At 37.7% G+C, this 20,529-nt stretch overlaps 2 protein-coding genes across 3 annotated transcripts in view; one reads left to right on the top strand and one right to left on the bottom strand.

Moving 5' to 3' along the window:
• The first annotated feature begins 541 nt into the window (after positions 1-541).
• CCNH (cyclin H) lies at positions 542-14,418 on the top strand. Of its 2 annotated transcripts, none has more exons than XM_081941838.1 (9): positions 542-776; positions 1,921-2,043; positions 3,161-3,234; positions 3,460-3,670; positions 4,445-4,608; positions 5,757-5,827; positions 8,640-8,751; positions 10,434-10,494; positions 10,704-10,921. In XM_081941838.1, the coding sequence occupies exons 1-9, from the start codon at positions 660-662 to the stop codon at positions 10,749-10,751; spliced, it is 981 nt and encodes a 326-aa protein (XP_081797964.1). In that variant the 5' UTR covers positions 542-659; the 3' UTR covers positions 10,752-10,921. The 2 variants fall into 2 exon arrangements, with proteins under 2 accessions (XP_081797964.1, XP_081797965.1); XM_081941839.1 differs by lacking the exon at positions 10,704-10,921 and adding an exon at positions 14,249-14,418 and having other exon boundaries at positions 545-776.
• A 2,925-nt stretch (positions 14,419-17,343) lies between these two features.
• RASA1 (RAS p21 protein activator 1) overlaps positions 17,344-20,529 on the bottom strand; it is a 45,797-nt gene continuing 42,611 nt past the window's right edge. The window contains exons 19-21 of the mRNA XM_081943816.1: positions 19,118-19,195; positions 18,259-18,393; positions 17,344-18,144 (exon numbers count right to left, since the gene is read on the bottom strand). Of these exons, the coding sequence (XP_081799942.1) occupies positions 18,061-18,144; positions 18,259-18,393; positions 19,118-19,195 (297 nt within the window). The 3' untranslated portion in view covers positions 17,344-18,060. The remainder of the gene's footprint in view (positions 18,145-18,258; positions 18,394-19,117; positions 19,196-20,529) is intronic.

Here is a 20,529-nt window from a genome sequence, read left to right as displayed (position 1 = left end):
CTCGAGCTACCAGTTGACTGAATGGAAATACAGACGAGCCACATCAGAGCATGCGCCAAGTTAGATTCACACTAGTTGAGAAAAATGCTCACGATATATATAAATTGGCGCATGCTCTGATGTGGCTCGCCTGTATTTCTATTGTCATATATAAAATTTCAGAGCACCGAATAAGATTCATTAGGCAGGTTCGGCTTGTAAACGACGGGAAAGTGAAATAGCTCATGTGGGATTGAGTAGGCGATGCGAGCCCGCGAAATTTTGATTTTGCCGTTGCTCAAAATCTAAGGCTTCCTTTTTCTGAGTGTAAGTGAAAGTTGCCCTTCAGAAAGACGCGACGTCTTTCTCTAACATTATACGCAGCTTTCCGGAAGTGCGAGCTTATAAAGCGAGTCTACTTTATCTTCTCTCCCGGAACGGCCCTGCGAGAAAACCACGCGAATTTAGATTTCGGGGCGTGCTGGGAAATCCTGGCCTTTGGGCGCAAAGCACGCCGGGAACTTGGGGGCGGAGTGGTGGCGACTGTGATGACAGCGGGAGGGGGCGGGGCCGGAGGCGGCCATTCCCGTGGCGGGGCGTTTCGCCGTTTCCGGGGTTGAGGAGTGCGGTTCGTCTGGAAGTCGGCGGTTGGGCGAAGCTCTGGGTCGGCGGTCGCTGTGATGTACCACAGCAGCACGCAGAGGCGCTACTGGACTTTCCGCAGCGAGGAGGAGTTGGCCCGCAGGCGCTCTGATGCCAACCGCAAGTTCAGATGCAAAGTTGTGGCCAATGGGAAGGTAAGGGAGTGGGCAAAAGAGCCAAGGAGCCTGGCTTTCCGTTGCATTTGTCTCGGGTCTTTAGGATTGCCCGCTTTAGGATTTGTCAGGATGCTACCGGTAGCCCTTGGTTACCGACGTTAATTGGGGCTGGGAACCTTTATTACTTCACAACGCGATCGTAATGCGTGGGTGTCACGTGAGTACACCGACTTATGGATACAGTTGGCAATCCCGGTCAACGCGAATCCTGCATTTGTTGCTGTGTCCCATTGTCGTGGGATCGCTACCCTGCCGGCTTCCCCATTGCCTTTGCTTGTTGGAAACTGACATCACGTGTCTGGGACATGATGCTTGTTATAATTGGGAGCCAGTTGCTAAGCACTGGAATCGTGATAATGTCACTAAGGATGCAGCAATGGTTGTTAACTATGAGGAGCTGTTACAAGTACCATTCATTCAGCAGTACTGTAACTGAATGGGTGGTCATTCAATGAGGACAACCTGTATGTGCCAACACTAATTCAGTATGCTGGCTGGGGAACTCTCGGAACTGAAGTCCACAGATCTTAAAAGTTGCCAAGTTTTGAAAACACTTACATAGATTCTGTTTTCCCTTAAAGGTAAGAGAAATGGATGTTATAGTGTGCTATGCTCCCATTAACAGGTTTTGTCACAGTTCTCTTGACAGGAGCGAGATATCGTGTTATATCTGTGCATTATTTTACAGTTTCCTTGACCATTAAGCGGATAAACACTATCTATCTATCTATCTATCTATCTATCTATCTATCTATCTATATCTATCTATCTATCATCTATCTATCTATCTGGTTATAGTCTGTTACTGACAGAGAATATTGATGCACTGATGTTGCCTGGTTTGATAATGAAACATCTGCAAGAAAACAAGCAAGCTCAGAGCACCAAGGACCTCTCTGTTATATGGTTTGCCAAAGTTGTTCTATGCAAATTTGTAGATTTATAACACTCAATTCCTTTAGCTGCCTGGGGATAATGGGAGTGGTAGTCCTGCACATGCGAACAGTACTAGGTAAGTGACATTCAGGTATAGGCTTATGCCTTAAGTGGTTCCTCTTAATAGCTATAGTCTGTGTTAGTGAATTGTGATTTCTATTTAAGATATGTATTATTCTTTCCTAAGGTTCAACAGACGGACTCGTTTCTTCTTGACCAACATGAAGAGCTGATAATTTGTAAACATTATGAAAAAAGATTAGCAGACTTTTGCTCTGTATTTAAGCCAGTAATGCCCAAATCTGTTGTGGTAAGTTGTTGCATTTTTTACACCTGTTTTAATTTTTCTGTTTAAAGAAACCAATGTCTTGCTGGTGCTTACTTGAAATGAAACTTCTTTGGATGTAAATAGCTAAATAATTCTTATTCTTCGTAAGTTTTTATCTTCCATTTCTTCATTTTTCAAAATTTAATGTGGTTTGCAAAGTTTTCTTTTCCATACGCAGAATCCTTTGTACATTAGCATTAGTTAATAGTTTAATAGTTAATACACTAGCATTGATAATGCTGATTTGAAATGCTGAAAAGAAATGCAGAACAGTTTCCCTTCCAAGTAATTAGTACCGCCTTAAGCTCTGTGATTGATGTCTTCATTCCCATGAAGACCCTGGTCCACCTTATTTTGTTAAGTGGGAAGAGAAAGAAAAGGTTATTCATCAAATGTCAGAGCAGCAGTTAGATCAATTTTTAATATTGTAATATTTGTAATCAATTTGTAATATTGTCACAGTTTCTGCTACAGTTGTGCGGCAGACATGCAGCAGAATGCACAGAAGATCATAACACTGATAGGAAAGCTAATTATTCTGCCATACTGCTAAATTCTGCTATAGGAGATCACATCTCAGCTATGTTGGGAATCAGTGGTAGAGACAACCAAACATAATTCTGGAAAAACTACAGTTATGAAGAGTATAAGCCTATCTGAGATCATAGGCATGTAGACTTGTATTTATTGTATTTGTGAAGTGTACTGTTTTTGATTTGGAGAAGGGCAGAATTACTGATCTAGTGTGCTGTTTAGAAGGAAATTCTAGTATCAGTTTTGTGCACTCTTTAATAAATAGAAAAATGTTTTAGTATCTGCAAATAGATTGGAGCAAACATGTTATTTTATTCTCCTGGGCTAATTTATACATAAAATAGATGCACTTTTCATTGGTACAGTAATAAATTATTTCAGGACTGCATCCTTTGTTTCATAAATTTCCTTTCTGACTATTGATTTGATTTTTTTCTGAATAGATGTGCGTAGAACTGAGCAGTATGTTATTTAGTTTTACATTGGCATTGTAAAATGTGTCATGTATTTATTATGTTTATAACAAGTAATTTGAATGAACTTTCCAACTTTTTTGTGCTTTTAGGGAACAGCCTGCATGTATTTCAAACGTTTTTATCTCAATAACTCAGTAATGGAATATCATCCCCGTATAATTATGTGAGTAATTCTTAACCATCTATGCCTTCATACCATTTAAAATTTATAATGTTTATATATTTTTGAAATTTTAACTAGTAAGAGACAAGAAATATATAGGGCTCATATTCATATTCCAAGGTGAAAACTGCCTGTTTCTCAGGAAAACATTTTTTGAATGTTATTTATATTGTCTCAAGTACATATACTTTTGTTACAATAAAATGTTTGTGTTTTGTTTTTAAGGTTAACGTGTGCATTCTTGGCTTGTAAAGTAGATGAATTTAATGTATCTAGTGCACAATTTGTTAGTAACCTCCGTGACAGCCCAGCGGGACAGGAGAGAACATTGGAACAGATCTTGGAATATGAATTACTTCTTATTCAACAGCTGAACTTCCACCTTATAGTACATAACCCTTACAGACCATTTGAAGGGCTATTGATTGATTTGAAGGTAGATTTTTTTTCCTTTTTTGCTTACCAAGTTAAACATTGACTGCAATAACTGTAGTACATGTTGTTGTATGAATAATACAGAGATAGTTAAACTTTTACAGTGATAATTACGGAGTATCTCTTTTTAAGCTAATGTATTTTAAAATGGCCAAACTATGAAACTTAGATATCAATGTTAACTTGTGACTCCATCTTTAATATCTTAGATTTTCTTTGCACATCTTTCAAAACCCTTTCTTCAGTTTTTGAAAATGGTAACAAAATATTGCTTTTAGAACTGAATGCCAAAATGATGGTTGGAAATGTTGTTGTTTGTGCTGATGTTCATAGGTGTTTGAGAGGATTCTTAATTCCTCTGTAAATAAGGATGTTACCTATATAATTATAGTTCTTATGAACTTCAGTGTTATGAGTAATGAGGTATAGAAAAAATTGTTCGGTTTTTTTGCTACCCTTAACTATCATTAAAGATAAATCTTGGTAAAGGGTTAGATATCATCAGCTTAAAAATCTATGGGCTTTTTTATTTTGAAGGACAAGGTACTGTAGAAGACCTTTGGTACTATATATGATTATTCTGAAGTGGGAGTGGGGGAAGACCACAAAATAGATAAGCTTTTCAATTTATTTTGTTTTATTCTATTGCTTGAAAACAGGGAAATCCTTTTAGTACCTGCCTTTCATTTGAAGGTATTTGTCTTGGATATAGACTTGGAGGAAATTGTAGCAACAAATTATTCCAAAGTACTATTGTCTGTTACTTATTTTCTAGACTCGTTATCAATTGCTTGAAAATCCTGAGACATTGAGGAAGACAGCAGATGATTTTCTTAATCGAGTATCTTTGACAGATGCCTGCCTTCTATTTACACCTTCTCAGACAGCTCTCACTGCTATGGTATCAAGTGCATCCAGGGCAGGATTTAATATGGAAAGGTAGGCAGTTTCTGAATATTTAAGCAGTCACATAAACATCCTCTGTTTCTGTAGGAAAAATATAGGCTATAAAAAGGCATGAATAATGATAACTGCTGCAACAACTATTCAGTCAGAAATATACTCCAAATTCCAGGATTTGATTTGATTACCTGAACAACTTTATATAAGAGTTTGGTAGCAGTAAATAATTAATTCTGGTGTATATAGAATTTTTCTGTGGAATGAACACTTTTACAACTTGTAAAACTGCCTTTAGCCTGTCAAAATAGGTGAGTATATATCTGCTATTCGTGTCTGAATGTTATTGTTCTGCTTATGAAGATTGTACCTCCCATTTGGATTATTACAATGTGCTATAGATGGGGCTGCCCTTGAAGACCACCCAGAAGCTTCAATTGTGCCAGAATGTGACAATGCGCTCAGGCTGGGTACTCCTAGCCTTACCCATATAACACCTCTATTGTGTGAGCTGCACCAGCTTCCAGGTTCCTCCTGGGTGCAATGTAAAGTGTCACCTTTAAAGCCCTATATGGCAGAGCCCCAAGTTATCTGCCTTTCCCTAAGGACATCAGCCTATGCTACCAAGTTAGATAGGATGGTTATGCTTCTAGTCCCTTCCTTTAAACATTGACATCCTAGGTGAGCTAGGAAGAGTGCCTTTTCTGTGGCAGCCTCTGTCCCATGGAACTCTCTTCTGCCTGAAGTTTGGCAGGCCTCTACCTTCCTAACCTGTGAAGTACCAGGCTTCCTTCCCAAGTGCTGGGATAAGATGTGGTGATTGCATATCTGAAGCTTGACTTAGCACCAGGGTTTTGTTTTTAATACATTTGGTTTTAATACTTCTAATATGGCTTCCTGATTGGGACCCACCCAGTGTTAGGTATAAGACAGCTATATAAATGTTTTAAACAAAGGGGAAAACTTGACTACCTTAGCTGGAAATACAAGAAAGTCTAACACAAATTACTTTATTTTTTTATTTTTTTAAATTGCTTTCATGAGCATAAATTGTATTTTAAATACTGTTAAAATAACTGGCATTACCTATTGTGAAATGTTCTATATGATCATTCTTTTTATGATCTATAATTTAATTCTTTTTAGCTGTTTGTTTATTTTTACTAATTTTGTGAATTTTTTAATAGTTACTTGTCAGGAACCCTAATGCTCAAAGAGAACAAAACATCCCTTTCCCAGTTGCTGGACGGAATGAAACGTAAGTATTGATGTTGGCAATGAAACAGTACCTACATATTTATTTAAAATATCCTTGATGCTTCAGAAAGGAAAAGGTGAAGAGCTTGATATGTTTTAACAGTTGTAAAAGTTTATTTTTGATATTTCTAACTGAATAAAAGGACCCATTATTTTAGAAGAAAAATACCTGCAATCTTGTCTGTTTCCAGTTTTCCCTATTCCCCATGTCAGCATGTAAGATAACATAGTATAGGATATCCGATTATCAATAAAGGAGAATATTTGTAGCTCAGGGTTGAAATGAAGGGTCTTTGGTGCTCTCTGAGTTTGGTTGTTTTCTTGCAGATGTTTCATTATCCTAATTAGGTATCATCAGTGTTAGTCACTGATGATGATAGTGTAGCACTGAGGATGTTACCTAGTTTGGGTAATGAAATTTCTGCAAGAAAACAGCCAAGCTCAGAGAGTACCAACAATGTATCTTGTTATATAAAATGTTTGTAGCAATATGGATTTCTGCAGTATTAATTATGGCACAGTCTCATTAACAACAGGTTTGCTTTATCTGTTTTGATACTGAGTTTTATGTTGCCTGATTCCAGAGAGAGTTCCTTTAAATATTGTGCACGGTGTAGTCCCAGAGATATTAAAATGTCGACAACTATCCAATGTTTTTTTCTTTAGGACTTACTAGATTCTGTTTCAGTTGATTTATATTTTGAAGCATTGAGGTATAAAAGGTGTAAAAAAATGGCTCTAACATTTTCTCTGTGACTGTATTGCTAACTATATGATTAGACTCCAGAAAAACTAAAAACAATGAAATAACAATTTTAGTGTAACTAACTGTACATTTGCACTCTACTTTGACATTGATAAAAATAAATGTATGCCAATTAAAATAAAGCCATGATGGTGCAGTAGAGTGCAGTATTGTAGGCTAATTCTTCTGCCTGCCAACAATTTGATCCTGACTGGCACAAAGTTGACCCATCCTTCCATTGGTAAAATGTTGGTAAAATGTGAGCCCAAATTATTGTAGGCAATATGTCAACTTTGTAAACTGCTTAGAGGGCTGTGAAGCTCTAGGAAGTGGTATATAAGTGTAAGTGCTATTGCTAAATTTGGTAAAAGAGTTAAAGTTTTATATGTACGATCTGAAGAGAAACCAGAGTAACTATGAAGGTATAGCTCAGGTCCTGCTATATTGCACCTTCTATAAGGACTCATAGATTCAATTTATTATACCTTACCTACTAAAATATCTGGGAAATACTGATCTTTTTTACTTGCAACTACTGTTAATCAGATTGGTATGAAGTAATTTATCTGAATGTCGCCAAATTCTGCTATGCTGTTGTAAAATTAGGCAAACTTTAACAGCTTATTTAATCCACTACTAATCACAATATATTATTCTGCTTGTCTGTTTTTTTATTTTTTGCCATTATTGTTTTAATGCTTTTATTTGCTGGTCTGTGACCATAATAAAGATTGATTGATTGATTGGTAAAAGAACAGGATATTTAAGCCAAGGGTGCATAAAAGAAGCTGAAGCACTTCTTAGCCATGAAAGATTTGTTTTTAATCTGAAAGAGACCATGAACAGTAACTGCTCTGCATGGCATCTTACTGAGGACTAGGTTTGGAGAGGAATGCAAAGTTTTGGTTCATTTTAGTGGAATCATTTGTTACCCACCTCAAGATGGTGAGAAACCTATTTTGTTTTGAACAATAAGGGACAGAATGAGCTTCACAGGTTAACTAAACAAGCTGTCAGGAGCCACTCTAACCCATCCTATCCCAGAGAAAAGTATTTTTTCTCTGCTAACAACTTTGCCAGCTATATGGGATAGTGTTTCAAAATAAAAAATGTGCTTCAAATTATGCAGGGGTGCATATGTTGCATGCCAGCAGCGTCTGTCTCCATGGGAATTAGTATAGAGGCAGCTGTGAAATCCAGGGAAATAATGGAGCTATCTTTAAGGTCTTGTGGACAAATATTTTGTGAATGCATTGGATGCTTCAAAGCATCTTGTTTCTGTTTGAATCCAGTATGCTGCAGAGACCTATGCTTGGGACTGAACCATATTGAAAGCAACTTTATATCAAGAGAGCCACTATTATGTTCATTTTCTTTAGCGATTATAAGACTTATTTGGCTAAATATGCTATGACTTGAAGAAATGAGAAAAAAAGAATTTGATAGCACTCTTCAGATATTGAAGTGTTTCTTGAGAAGAGAGTCAGGACTAGCTGTCCATCATCCTGAAATGTGGCACTTTAAATAACATTCTTAAGTTATAAGAAGGCAGGTTCCAAGTGTTTTTAAAACAGTTTTAATACTTTTGAACATTTAAACAATAGAACCAATTACTTACGCACCTGGTGGCCTCCCCTGCATGTATTCAGCTAAAGTCTGTCCTGAGAAAAAAAATGATTCCTAATCTGAATATCCTCACATATATATAACATATATCTTGTAATTAGAGAATTCCTTAGTTGACATCTCAAGCACTTCCATTTGGATAAGGTTGCAATAACCTAAAGTCCTTCAGATTTAGCTTCATGTTCATATATAGCTTGCCTACAGCTCTTTTGTAATAATACCCCCCCCCCCCAAAAAAAAACCAGATCATTGCCTTTTGATCAATTTTGTAGGAGCAAATAGGCTAAATACAAAATTATTTAGAATGCAAATTGTTTTTTGACTGAGAAAATTTTCAACCAGCACATTTGTTTTCTTAGAATTTCCTGATCTGTTTTTGGTAAGTAACATAAAAGTTCATATTTTTATAATATTTAGATAAGTGTTTATTGCAATTGTGTAGGCATGAAAAATCTGGTAAAAATATATGAGCTACCACATCCTGAAGAGGTTGCTGTATTAAAACAGAAACTAGAAAAATGTCACAGTCCAGAACTTGCTCTTAATTCAAATACGTAAGTAACAGTTTAAAGCTTTGTTAAATTTCTTCTGTTCTAATGGCCTAATTTCTGGGTAGAGTTGTCTCTATTGATGCTATTCCAGGTGTTTGTCAGTATTTATTCTTCAGTTGGGGCTTGAATGTATAATACAATGAAAGTCATTTTGTGGATTATAATGTTGCTTAACAAAAACTTTCTTGCAGCAAAGTTGAATAGGGACAGGTTTATGTTATACAATAAATGTAGATAAAGAGATGAAAGATATTATATAAAAACAATAGTTTACCTCATTTAGCAATATTAGAACTTACTTGGAATTGTAGGTATTTTGTCATGCCACATTCCTCTACTAGGTTCAAATTATTTATATAAATAGGAAACGTTTACTTTCAAAGAACGCTTGGATTAAATTTAGGTAATCTTTATTCTGCTGTGGATTATACACTCTCAAGGTAGTCTTTTGGAGGTTGCATGATGGAAAAAGTGAAACAAACAGTTGATAGGGAAGAGATAGAAATGGTGAGGATCTTAATTATTATACTCTCCCTCCCCCTTTTTTTTGCTAAATTGGATACCAAAAGCCTAAGGTGTTATGTTACTGAAGGCTTCATAAAAGTAGTAAAGAAATTGCAAAATAATGTATTAATCTGAAGGTTGGTTTATTGAATTTATTATTTTTCCAACTTCATCAGACTTCTTTACATTACTTTTTCTGCAGTCTATCAATGAAAAACATATATCTTATGGAAGTTGATTCCGGTATACAAAAATATATGTCTAGCAAACTTTTCATTTACCTCAGAGATAAATTTTAATTTATAGTTTTAAGGGATTTATAGTGTTAAATCTGCCCTAACTGCAGAAGGAAAATGTCCCAAGCCTGCTGTACTTTTTGGGTTACTCTGAGTTCTTATTTCCACCTGCATGCAGAGGGCCTCTGGATTTTCCAGAGTCCTTAATCTCTGGGAGAGATGGACTCCCACAATCACCCACTCCTCTAAGAATGGCTATATTTATTTGTTACATTTATTTGCCGCCTATCTTGCCATGGGGTGACTTTAGGCGGCTTTCAATAATAAAAAGAAAAATGAAAGGAGTGTAAATAGACGAAGTAAATAATGGAATAATAAAATAAACAATGACAAAGGCACACAATGAGAATAATATATCAATCTGAGAACCAAAAAGATAGATGGGTGGAGGGCAGAGCAAGTGGTGAGGAGATGGAGTCTGCCATCAATCCACACTCCCAGTGTAGAACTACACTATTTGTTCCCCAGGCCAATCGGCAGAGCCATGTCTTCGGGCTCTTGGAACAGAATAGGATTAGTATTAGAATCAGTTGGTGTTGAATAAATCCTCTACACCAGGGATCCCCTGGGCCACGCAAGTGGCAGGCGAATGCACACAGCTCCATTTGTGTGAGCGGCAGGCGCTCACGTGGGAAGCTATATTTGCAAGAGTGGTGGGCGTGCACACCCACCACTTGCATAGATGGAGCTGTACACATAAGCGCCCATTGCTTGTGTGGAACCAGCCCCTCTCCTATTAGCCAGTCCGCAAAACTGGAAAGATTGGAGACCTCTATTCTATGGAGTAATTTAATTATTGCATTCTTTTTAATATAAAAATGGGATTGAATAAATTTAATAGTAGAACATGCCCTATAACATTTTTCTGCTGTGGGATTTTAATAGGAAAAAAAGAAAAGGCTATGAAGGCGATGAATTCATCTCGAAAAAATCTAGAATGGAGGAGGTTAGTAGATGTTATATCACCAGATTAAATTTATATTTAAACTGTATTATTAAATCATGATTACTGTTTGTTTTTAGATGGCACCTGTACCGTGTCAAAAATCACTTTTTCTTATGCCAATTATTATTTTTAAACTAAGACAAATAATGCAACTATTTTGTTCCTCTTATCAGAGCAAATGTCTGATCAATTTTTATTGGTTTCTTTAGCTCATAAGAAATGAAGTCTCTGGATCATTCACTAAAACTTCCACCTGACACCGCAAAGCATTAATCTGTAATATATGCCACCATATTTTTATTTTATTTTTATCTACTTTTTAATTTGAATTGTGGTTTTAGTGGCTTTAATGTGTTTTGTTTATCATGTGAGTGATCCAGAGTCACTACAATAGATGGGTAGTTATGCAAATGTAATAAAGAAGTAGAGAATAATTTATCACGGAATCAAAGAGGCGGGACCAGTTCCCAGATACCTTACACAGCAATTTATAGGACTATAGATATTAAGAAATATATACCTTATTTTACCCAATAAACCAGAACTATGAATAATTAAATACCAAATTATTAAAATATTTTTGCCTTATTTACAAAATCTGAAAGTATCAGGAATATGTGGACAATTAAAATTAGCACTGCAACTGTTAACCAGTTTAACTTGAATGTTACACAATTAGATGATTTTTACATTGAACACGTAACGCTGAACTAGAATATTTAAGGGAAAAACTTAGTTCTTATTTGTTCTACTTTGTCAAATTCTATGAAAGAAATATTAAATTAAATTTCAAGTACAATAACAAGGTCAAAATTAGAAGCTGATACTGTACTATATTTGAATTGCTGTGCAAAAATTAGTGAAATATAGATTTGAACCCGAAGTGGGTTGCCAATTTTTTAATTATTGCACAGAAGCGTCTGGGTGGGTGGGCGGAGCCTCCCACCGCTGCTACTACTGTTTCAGTCGATCCAGGCCGAACCAGCAGCAACCCACCTCTGATTTGTACTTTTGGTTTTGAAATAAATGTGACATTAAATGCAAAACATGTTGGAAGAACATAAGCTGAAGCAAATCATGGTTTAAACCAATGGTCACCAACCTTTCGGACAGCAGGGACCACTAAATTCATAATTTTAAATCCCATGGACCACTAACATGATCTGCCTAATGATAGGCTGTGTGGGTGTGGCTGGGTGGTCATGTGACTGGGTAGGTATGGCCAGCTCAATGTCACTCACGTCAAGAGGTGCTTCACCAGCCTCTACTTGCCCCTCCCCTCCCAGCTACTCATCGCCTGCCTGGGCTCCTTAGGACCCCAACAGGAAGCATTTGTTGGAGCTAAGTAGCCACCATGAGAAAGAGTTGGCAAAACATGTGACTTAGTTCAAATTGGATCTGACTGAGAAGGCTCAGCAGAAGCACCTCACTGAGGACTACAAGCATAGGCTTTCCAAGCAGAGGGAAGACCTGCGGGAGTGCAAGGCCAGGTACTGGCGCCTGGGGGGTTCAGCGGGCTGAGATGGTCAGCCATTCTAGGCCATGATGCAGTTCCACTGGAAGAAGGCCCTCCAGCTCTTTACTACCAGAGGCACTTCCCTCCAGTCTTTGCCCAAAGCCCTCACGAGGAGGCTGAAGCAGACCCCAAGTTGGAATTTCTCCTCCCCTCTGACCCCTACAAAAAAAAAAAAAAACCCAAAGGGGGAGACTTTCTGCAGCAATACAAACGTTCATTGCATGTATCCGGCCCAGGGGCCGTAGTTTGGGGACCCTTGATTTAGTGCAATAAATCCACAGATCACCGGTTGGTGACTGCTGGTTTAAACTAAGCAATCAGAATTTATCCCTAATATACTACACCCATTTTTAGAAGATAAGGTTACCTTGTATTGCATTAAGTCAGCGGTTCTCAAATAGTGGGGCGCGCCCCCCTGGGGGGGCGCGAGGCTCCGTAAAGGGGGGCGCGAAGGCTCCCTTTCCATCTGGGTGCAACAGCGTGGGCGGCGTGGGCGAGGCATAATATATCCCGCCTGGAAGTGGCAGCACTTCGGACTGTGGATTTTCATTGGCGCCGCAGGCTGGAGCTGTGCACGAAGCCTGCTCGGGCGGGGGTGGGAGGGAGGGAAGCATGGCTGTCCCAGGCTTCCCTCCCTTCCCCCCCCCCCAGCCCAAGCAGACTTTTTGCACAGCTCCAGCCCGCGGCTCTGATGAGTCTCTGAGCAGTCCCCAGCGCTGCCACTTCAAGCCGGGATATATTCTGCCATGCCCTCGGCGGCGTCTTTATGCAGGTAGCTCGCCTCCCCGCCAGCCCGTCTGGAAGCGGAAGCGCAACAGCCGCTGTTGGGGAAGGGACAAAGGGGCGGTGGTCGACCGATCTTGCCACCGCCACCCCTTCGCCCCTGGTAACGGCGACTGTTGTGCTGCTGCTTCCAGCTGGGATGCTGGAGGAGCTGCTGGCAGGGAGGGAGGGAAGAAGGGGAGGAGGGAGTAAGGATAGACAAGCAAGAGGGAAAGAGGAAAGAAGGCAAGCAGGCAGGAAGGAGGCAGAAGGAAGGAGGGAAGAATGGAACTGGAAGGGAGGCAGGGAAGGAGGGAGGGAGAAAGGAAGGATAGGAGGATAGGGAAAGAGGAAAGAAGGCAGGCAGGCAGGGGGAAAGAGGAAGGAGGGAACTGGAAGGGAAGGAGGAAGGGAGGGTGGAAGGAAGGATAGACAAGTAAGAGGGAAAGAGGAAAGAAGGCAAGCAGGCAGGAAGGAGGCAGAAGGAAGGAGGGAAGAATGGAACTGGAAGGGAGGCAGGGAAGGAGGGAGGGAGAAAGGAAGGATAGGAGGATAGGGAAAGAGGAAAGAAGGCAGGCAGGCAGGGGGAAAGAGGAAGGAGGGAACTGGAAGGGAGGCAGGAAGGAAGGGAAGGAGGAAGGGAGGGTGGAAGGAAGGATAGACAAGCAAGAGTGAAAGAGGAAAGAAGGCAAGCAGGCAGGAAGGAGGCAGAAGGAAGGAGGGAAGAATGGAACTGGAAGGGAGGCAGGGAAGGAGGGAGGGAGAAAGGAAGGATAGGAGGATAGGGAAAGAGGAAAGGGGAAAGAAGGCAGGCAGGCAGAAGGGAGGGAGGTGCAAGGAAGGAAGGAAGCATAGATAAGCAGGAGGGAAAGAAGGCAGGCAGGCAGGGGGAAAGAGGAAGGAGGGAACTGGAGACGAGGAAAGACCGGTGTGCTATGTTATGCAGAGGTCTACTTATAACAATTTTATAGACAAATTATACTATTTACAGTCGCCGGGGGGGGCGCGCGCGAAATGTTTTCTTCTTCCTAGGGGGGGCATGACAGAAAATAATTGAGAAGCACTGCATTAAGTCTTTGTACCATTCACTCTAGTCTTTTTGACTCAGGTGAAACCCTTTTCACGTCCTGTTTCAGTTGGACATCTAGACATGCTAGAACCAAATTTATGTATACTGAGATTTTTCCATCTTTAAATGCTTACAGTATTGAAGTTGTGCAGTAATAGTTGTAATTTATTTGAAAATGCTGATGATAATAGGCTTGTCTTATTTGCTTTATATGAATAAAATTTGCCTTTTGATATTAAAAACAAGATCCTTGATAAATTAAGGGGAGTGTTTTTCAAAGCTGTAGTTAATTCACACTAACAGGATAATTATTGTGACCAATCTTCATGCAGGAAAAATGATATAGGAGTAAGTTGGGAGTTTTAATCTTTTGTAATATGTGGTTAATTTGATTTTGTTTTACTTAGGATGAATGGACAGATGATGATTTCATGGACTGATATATCTACATTCCTAATAGAAAATAAAATCTGAATTAACATACATTGGAAATAAACCCAGGCAGCATCTTGTGCAACTTATCATTCATCAGAAAATTATATATTTATAATATAATAAATTTATTTTTACAAAGTGACTGGGATTTTTGAACTTGTTTAAGTGGAATTAATGTAACTTCACAATGAACAGGGCTTTTCATTGGCCATCAACCAACCAAAGAACTGAAATAAACATGTTCTGAGAAGATATTCACAACTCACAACTTCTGGAGGCAAGCTGTTCCACTGATTAATTGTTCTGTCAGGAAATTTCTCCTCAGTTTTAAGTTGCTTCTCTCCTTGATTAGTTTCCACCCATTGCTTCTTGTTCTACACTCAGGTGCCCTGGAGAATAGTTTGACTCCCTCTTCTTTGTAGCAACCCCTGAGATATTGGAACACTGCTATCATGTCTCCCCTAGTCCTTCTTTTCTTACCCAGTTCCTACATACCCAGTTCCTACAACCGTTCTTCATATGTTTTAGTCTCCAGTCCCCTAATCATCTTTGTTGCTCTTCTCTGCACTCTTTCTAGAGTCTCCACACCTTTTCTACATCGTGGCGACCAAAACTGAATGCAGTATTCCATGTGTGGCCTTACCAAGGCATTAAAAATAGGTATTAACACTTAATGAGATCTTGATTCTATCCCGCTGTTTATGTAGCCTAGAACTGTGTTGGCTTTTTTGGCAGCTGCTGCCCACTGCTGGCTCATATTTAAATGGTTGTTCACTAGGATTCCAAGATCCCCCTCACAGTTACTACTATTGAGCAAGGTACCACCTATACTGTACCTGTACATTTTGTTTTTCTTGCCTAAATGTTTTTCTTGCCTAAATATGAACATAGCTACATTCAAAGGGCCTGTACAAATACCTTATAGCTCCATAATTATTTCTTCAGGGAGCACTAATCATGAAATAATCTCAGGATGATGCCATGGAATAATTTTGAAATTCTTAGTATATTTAAACTTTATTTTTTATAAAGATATGCACCTAATTAATTGCTCTCAGAAAGCCTGATATACCAGACTATAAAAGCTACTTAACTACTCTAGTACAATCTTTCCTTGAGCAGAAAATATCAGTTATGTTTAGCAAAACCTTTTGCTAACATCCCAGGCAAATACTCTTATGTTCCAAGGGCTGCAAGTGAAATATCTTGCTTATTGTATATACTTTGGAAACAGCTATGGAAATATATCACAATATGTGAATGTTGAACTTCTTTATAAGGCATGTATGGAATTGCTGATTTGGAGAATCAAGCTTAATATCCAAATTAAAGGTATTGACCCAGTAGTAAAGTCAGCAAGTTGTTTTTAATGCCAAGTATATAATTTGTGAATAGAAGAATTAATGTATATATTGTCTAGTTTTGATCTACTGGGCATTTTAACTTAGTGAAGGAACATGAGAATTGTTTTAATTAAAAACACCCCAATTAGAAATACTGCTGTAATTATCCAATTTACTTCCATTAGTGATTGGAGATACATTTACAAAAATACATAAATATCAGCTGTACAAATTATTCTGAGCTGATATTTAATGTCTTACAACCAGCTGAACTTTTGATAGATTAAAATATTCTTTTACAACTAAGAAACTTTTTATAATAATTGCATAGTATGCCTTGTGCATTCTGTCAGGCGTAACTCTGAAATATAGATCCATGAAGAATGCAGAACAGTATGATTATGTTTAAATGGGCAGTTTAGCATAATATAATTTATTAGTCACAACAGATGATACATCTCTCCAAAGGGAACTGCATTTGAAGTCAAACGTCAGAATTCTTGTAACTGGAGACGGGACTCTTCCTAAGTAATCCATTTAAATTAGTAATAGCCTACTTTATATTTCAGACGGTTGAAAATCAGTTTGGATTTCCCAATCCAAGGTTTCCCACCATTTGAGGGCTAGTGGAAATATTTTGAGAGTCACACTTGCAAAATCCACCCCTTCCCACTGTTTGATCACCTCAGTTTGCTTGGTTTTTCTGGGAAGATAGGCAAGTTTTCAAAGAAATCATTCGGGATGTATCCCTTATCCCCTCACGTTTTTTAAAAAGAATGCCTCCAATATATAAGCAAAGCTCAGAAAACTAGGAATGTGAGAGGAGAATGCTGCTTCAGGATACCACTTCGCAGAGAGCTTTAATGAAATGAAATAGCATAACTGTTGGGAGAAGTCCTAATCAGCTTGAGAGCACATATGGTTTTTTACACAAAACCATCTCTACATTTTTTCAGAAAGCAGTTCCCCTGCCTTCTGAAGCAGGTAGGGTTCTTTATCAGTCTAAGGCCTGCTGATGTATCACGTCTACTGTCCTAGCATTGACCATTATGAATATCTTACACTTTCTATTTTTTTCCTATTATTCTTCATGCATTATGTCTAAACATGTGAGGTAGTTTATGCTGCAAGATGGCTTAAATGTATAGACAGAAAAGATATACATACTTGGGAAAGAAATATTCACTCATTAATATTTTTGTTCATTTACAATCTAAACATGAATTCAAAGATTTTCACAATTGTTTTAAGAACTATTTTGAAATGAATTACATTGAAGCTTCCCCTGCTTCAGCCCGCTGGAACTGTCCTTTGTTTTTTCTGCTTTATTTGAAACTTTTGATTTGGAGGAAAAACAGAGACTTCAAAATTCAGTAATGCAGTGGGCCACGGTATTTTTTTTTTAGAACCAACAATGGCAGGATAATAGTAGGCTACTTTACAGTGACCACCACCTAGCGTTTTTTTTAGCCTTTGTGATATCTCATGCACCTAAAACCAAGTGACAGAAGAGTACTTTCCATCATAATTCTCTTTCTGTAATGGTGTTTTTTGCAGCTCCTAATTCAGAAAAGTCCTTGTATAGCCTCCTACTCTCATCAGGACTGATTAATGGCAATACATTACTAACCCTAAGTGGAATTTTTTTCAGTCACCATTTATGAATGTACAAACATATGTACATATATAACTAAATTCTGAATTATTAGTCAAAAAATTGGATGTATGCTATAAAACTGTTTAATGAATGCATGCATGCCTGATACAATAATCAATAAATTTACTGAATTCAAATTTACTGTTGTAAACATTTTACAAAAAGCATTGCAATTTATCTGGATACAGTCATTGGTGAAAAAAATTACTCAAAATGATAAATGGCACATAAAAAAAATAAAGGTGACAAAACCCAGTCTGCATCTTCTTTCAGCACAACTCTGAACAAGCAAAATAGAATGGTATAAAAATGTACAGCAAAGATTTCCTTTCAAATTCTGGAAGCTGTAAATACAAAGTGGTTGAATAATTGTAATGTGATTACAGTAACCAGGTGAATTACAGTAAAATGTGTTCGATCCAGTTATACTTTGCTGTTGAAACAATTTATTGGCAGTTGACTGTGTTTTCTGAAAGACAGCTAGACTTTGGCAATTGGAGGTTTGAAATAACATTAAAGTTCAAAGAGACAGTCACAGCATTTACTTTGTGGAAGGTGATTTGTACACCAAGGCTCAGAGGTCCTGAAAACTGGTTCCAAAAGTGCAAGTGTCCTGCACAGATAGCTTAAAGCTGCTGGTACAGTCAGTCACCAACAGATCTGTTGTTTTTTGCATAGTTCACACATCACTGGAAACGTGAAACGTGTGCTATTTTTGGCAAGAGCAAGAAGTGATATTGGTGAAAGTTGTCATGTTGGTTATGGTAGCTCATGCAGAAAGCTGCTACCTAATGTTGTTAGACACTGAATACTGATTCTGTTTTTGTTGAAGCAGTTCTGTAATTGCCAGTAACTTCTTTAGCACATGCTGTTAAAAAAAAAAGGTAAATTTATTAAGTTATCCATGGTCTTTCTGGAAGTTTTAAAAGCTGAAAGAAGTGATTTATTTTGGAACAAGCCTATGTTTGGTATCAGTTCTTACCTGCATTGCCCCTCGCTCATTACTGAGTGTTCGAAGTTCATCTGAATGTGCCACACAAATCTCATGAAGGGCTGCTAAATCACGTGACAAGTCACTTCTAGAGGGCTCTGTAGTGTCTGGAAGTTCAGGTATGTTCTTGAACAAAATATAACAAAGATTATCATATTTTATAAAACAATACAAAAGTCAGGTTTTTCTCACTTTTTACCATTATTTGACAATATAGAGAATGATTACAGTCATTGTCATTCTTTAGCTACAGGCCGCTTAAGGCTTAAATGACAATGAGTACTTTTAAAAAGTCGTGTAAGCATCACAGGAGTTAAAATTGTGTTACTAAGAGATTCCATTTCATTGTTGAATGATGCAGGAAGCTCAAGTATGAACTGATATGCAATGCTGCATTTTAGAAATATTACCCTTACTTGTGAAGTTTAACCTACTATCTTTTAATATCAATAGGCTGATTTTATCCAAAGTTAGTGAATAAGCATGGCAAATAGCTACATTGAATTAATGTGCTCTGGAAGAAGATAATTCTATGCAAGAAAAATCTCATGAATAAAGACAGTAATGGGAATATATAAAATAGCAAGGCAGGAATAAGCAGGGAGATGAACTATATAAAATAGAGGGACAATATCACTTGAATATTAAAAAAGTCCATTGAACACACATACAAAACAAGCCATATAAAGAAAAGCCATTTCAGAAAGCACAGATGATGCCTTGGGGAATAAACAATTAATACTTTGAAGTACATTTCTGGAACTAGAAAAATAAAGTCTTTCCTCAATGAGGAGATAATAAAGCAAATCTTTACAAAACTAATAGCTGTGTTATAAATAAGTGCTCTTACCCCAAGTTCATCCAAAAACATAATCATCCTATGTTTGTTACTCTTGATAAATGGATTTACACCTTCCATATAAGGTTCCTAAAATTAAATAAATTGCTATCTTTATTCTACATCTATTGTAATGCATGCAATAGTTTTAAATTTTGATTTCTACATGAACTCCCAAAGCAGCGTAAGTAGTTAAAATATGTTAATAGCCCCTTTCTACATTTACTGAAAATCACATCAAAAGATTCACATGAAAAAAAACACCTCACGTTTTATATATTTTGTAAAATTATAACAATAGTAATGTGGTTCCTTTATGGGATTTATTAAATCTCATCCTATTTACAGTCAACAAAGCAACTGACCAGAACTGACAAGGGAAATTCATAATTGGCCTTTAAAAGGAAGCAGTTTTTAAATTGTGAAAAATGATACATCCCTTCAAAATGGATTGAGAAGCAAATTGATTATCTATCTATCTAAACAGTGCAGGCCAATATATATGAATTGGCATTCTGCATCAGTTCAAATTACTAAGCTGCTTTCAAGAAAACCCCCACATGGAACATACAGTAACAATCAAAACTGAAAATAGACTCAAGAGTTCTGTTTCTTTGGATTTTGTTTTTATACTTGGTAAGACTTGAGATAATACAAAGGAGGTTTTCATATTTCACATATTCAATCAAAATTCAGATTCTTAGAACTTAGAAGTATGATTAATGATGTGATTTTTATCATATTAAAGATCAAGGTTCCCCTCACACATATATGCTAGTCATTCCCAACTCAAGGAGTGATGCTCATCTCTGTTTCAAAGCTGAAGAGCCAGCGCTGTCCGAAGATGTCTCCGTGGTCATGTGGCCACATGACTAAATGCCAAAGGTGCACTGAACGCTGTTGCCTTCCACCAAAGGTGGTTCCTATTTTCCTACTTGCATTTTTACATGCTTTCGAACTGCTAGGTTGGCAGAAGCTGGGACAAGTAATGGGAGCTCACTCTGTTACACGGCACTAGGGATTCGAACTGCTGAACTGCCAACCTTTCTGATCAACAAGCTCAGTGTCTTAGCCACTGAGCCACCACATCCATTTATCATATTAATGGTTCTTAATTATTGAGAATTCCTAATCAAGAAAAGAGAAACATGATCAAGAACATGTGCTAATTGTTTGTGTCAATTAATCTCTTTGCTAAGAATGAGGTAAGTTATGGATCCAAAATATTTCCAGTGGCCATGCTCAGGAATAGGCAGAGTACACTAAAAAAAAGGCAATATGTATGACCATTTTGTTTAATCAGACAACTGGCCAAGGCTAGGTTCTAGGTTCTGCAATTAATGCAGGTAACCTTCAACTTACAACCATTCATTTAGTGACTATTCAAAGTTACAACATACTGAAAAAAGTGACAACTGGTTTTC

This window comes from Natrix helvetica, assembly GCF_964273705.1.
Source record: "Natrix helvetica genome assembly, chromosome: 2".
NCBI lineage: Eukaryota > Metazoa > Chordata > Lepidosauria > Squamata > Natricidae > Natrix > Natrix helvetica.
This window is presented reverse-complemented; position numbering and strand designations above follow the sequence as displayed.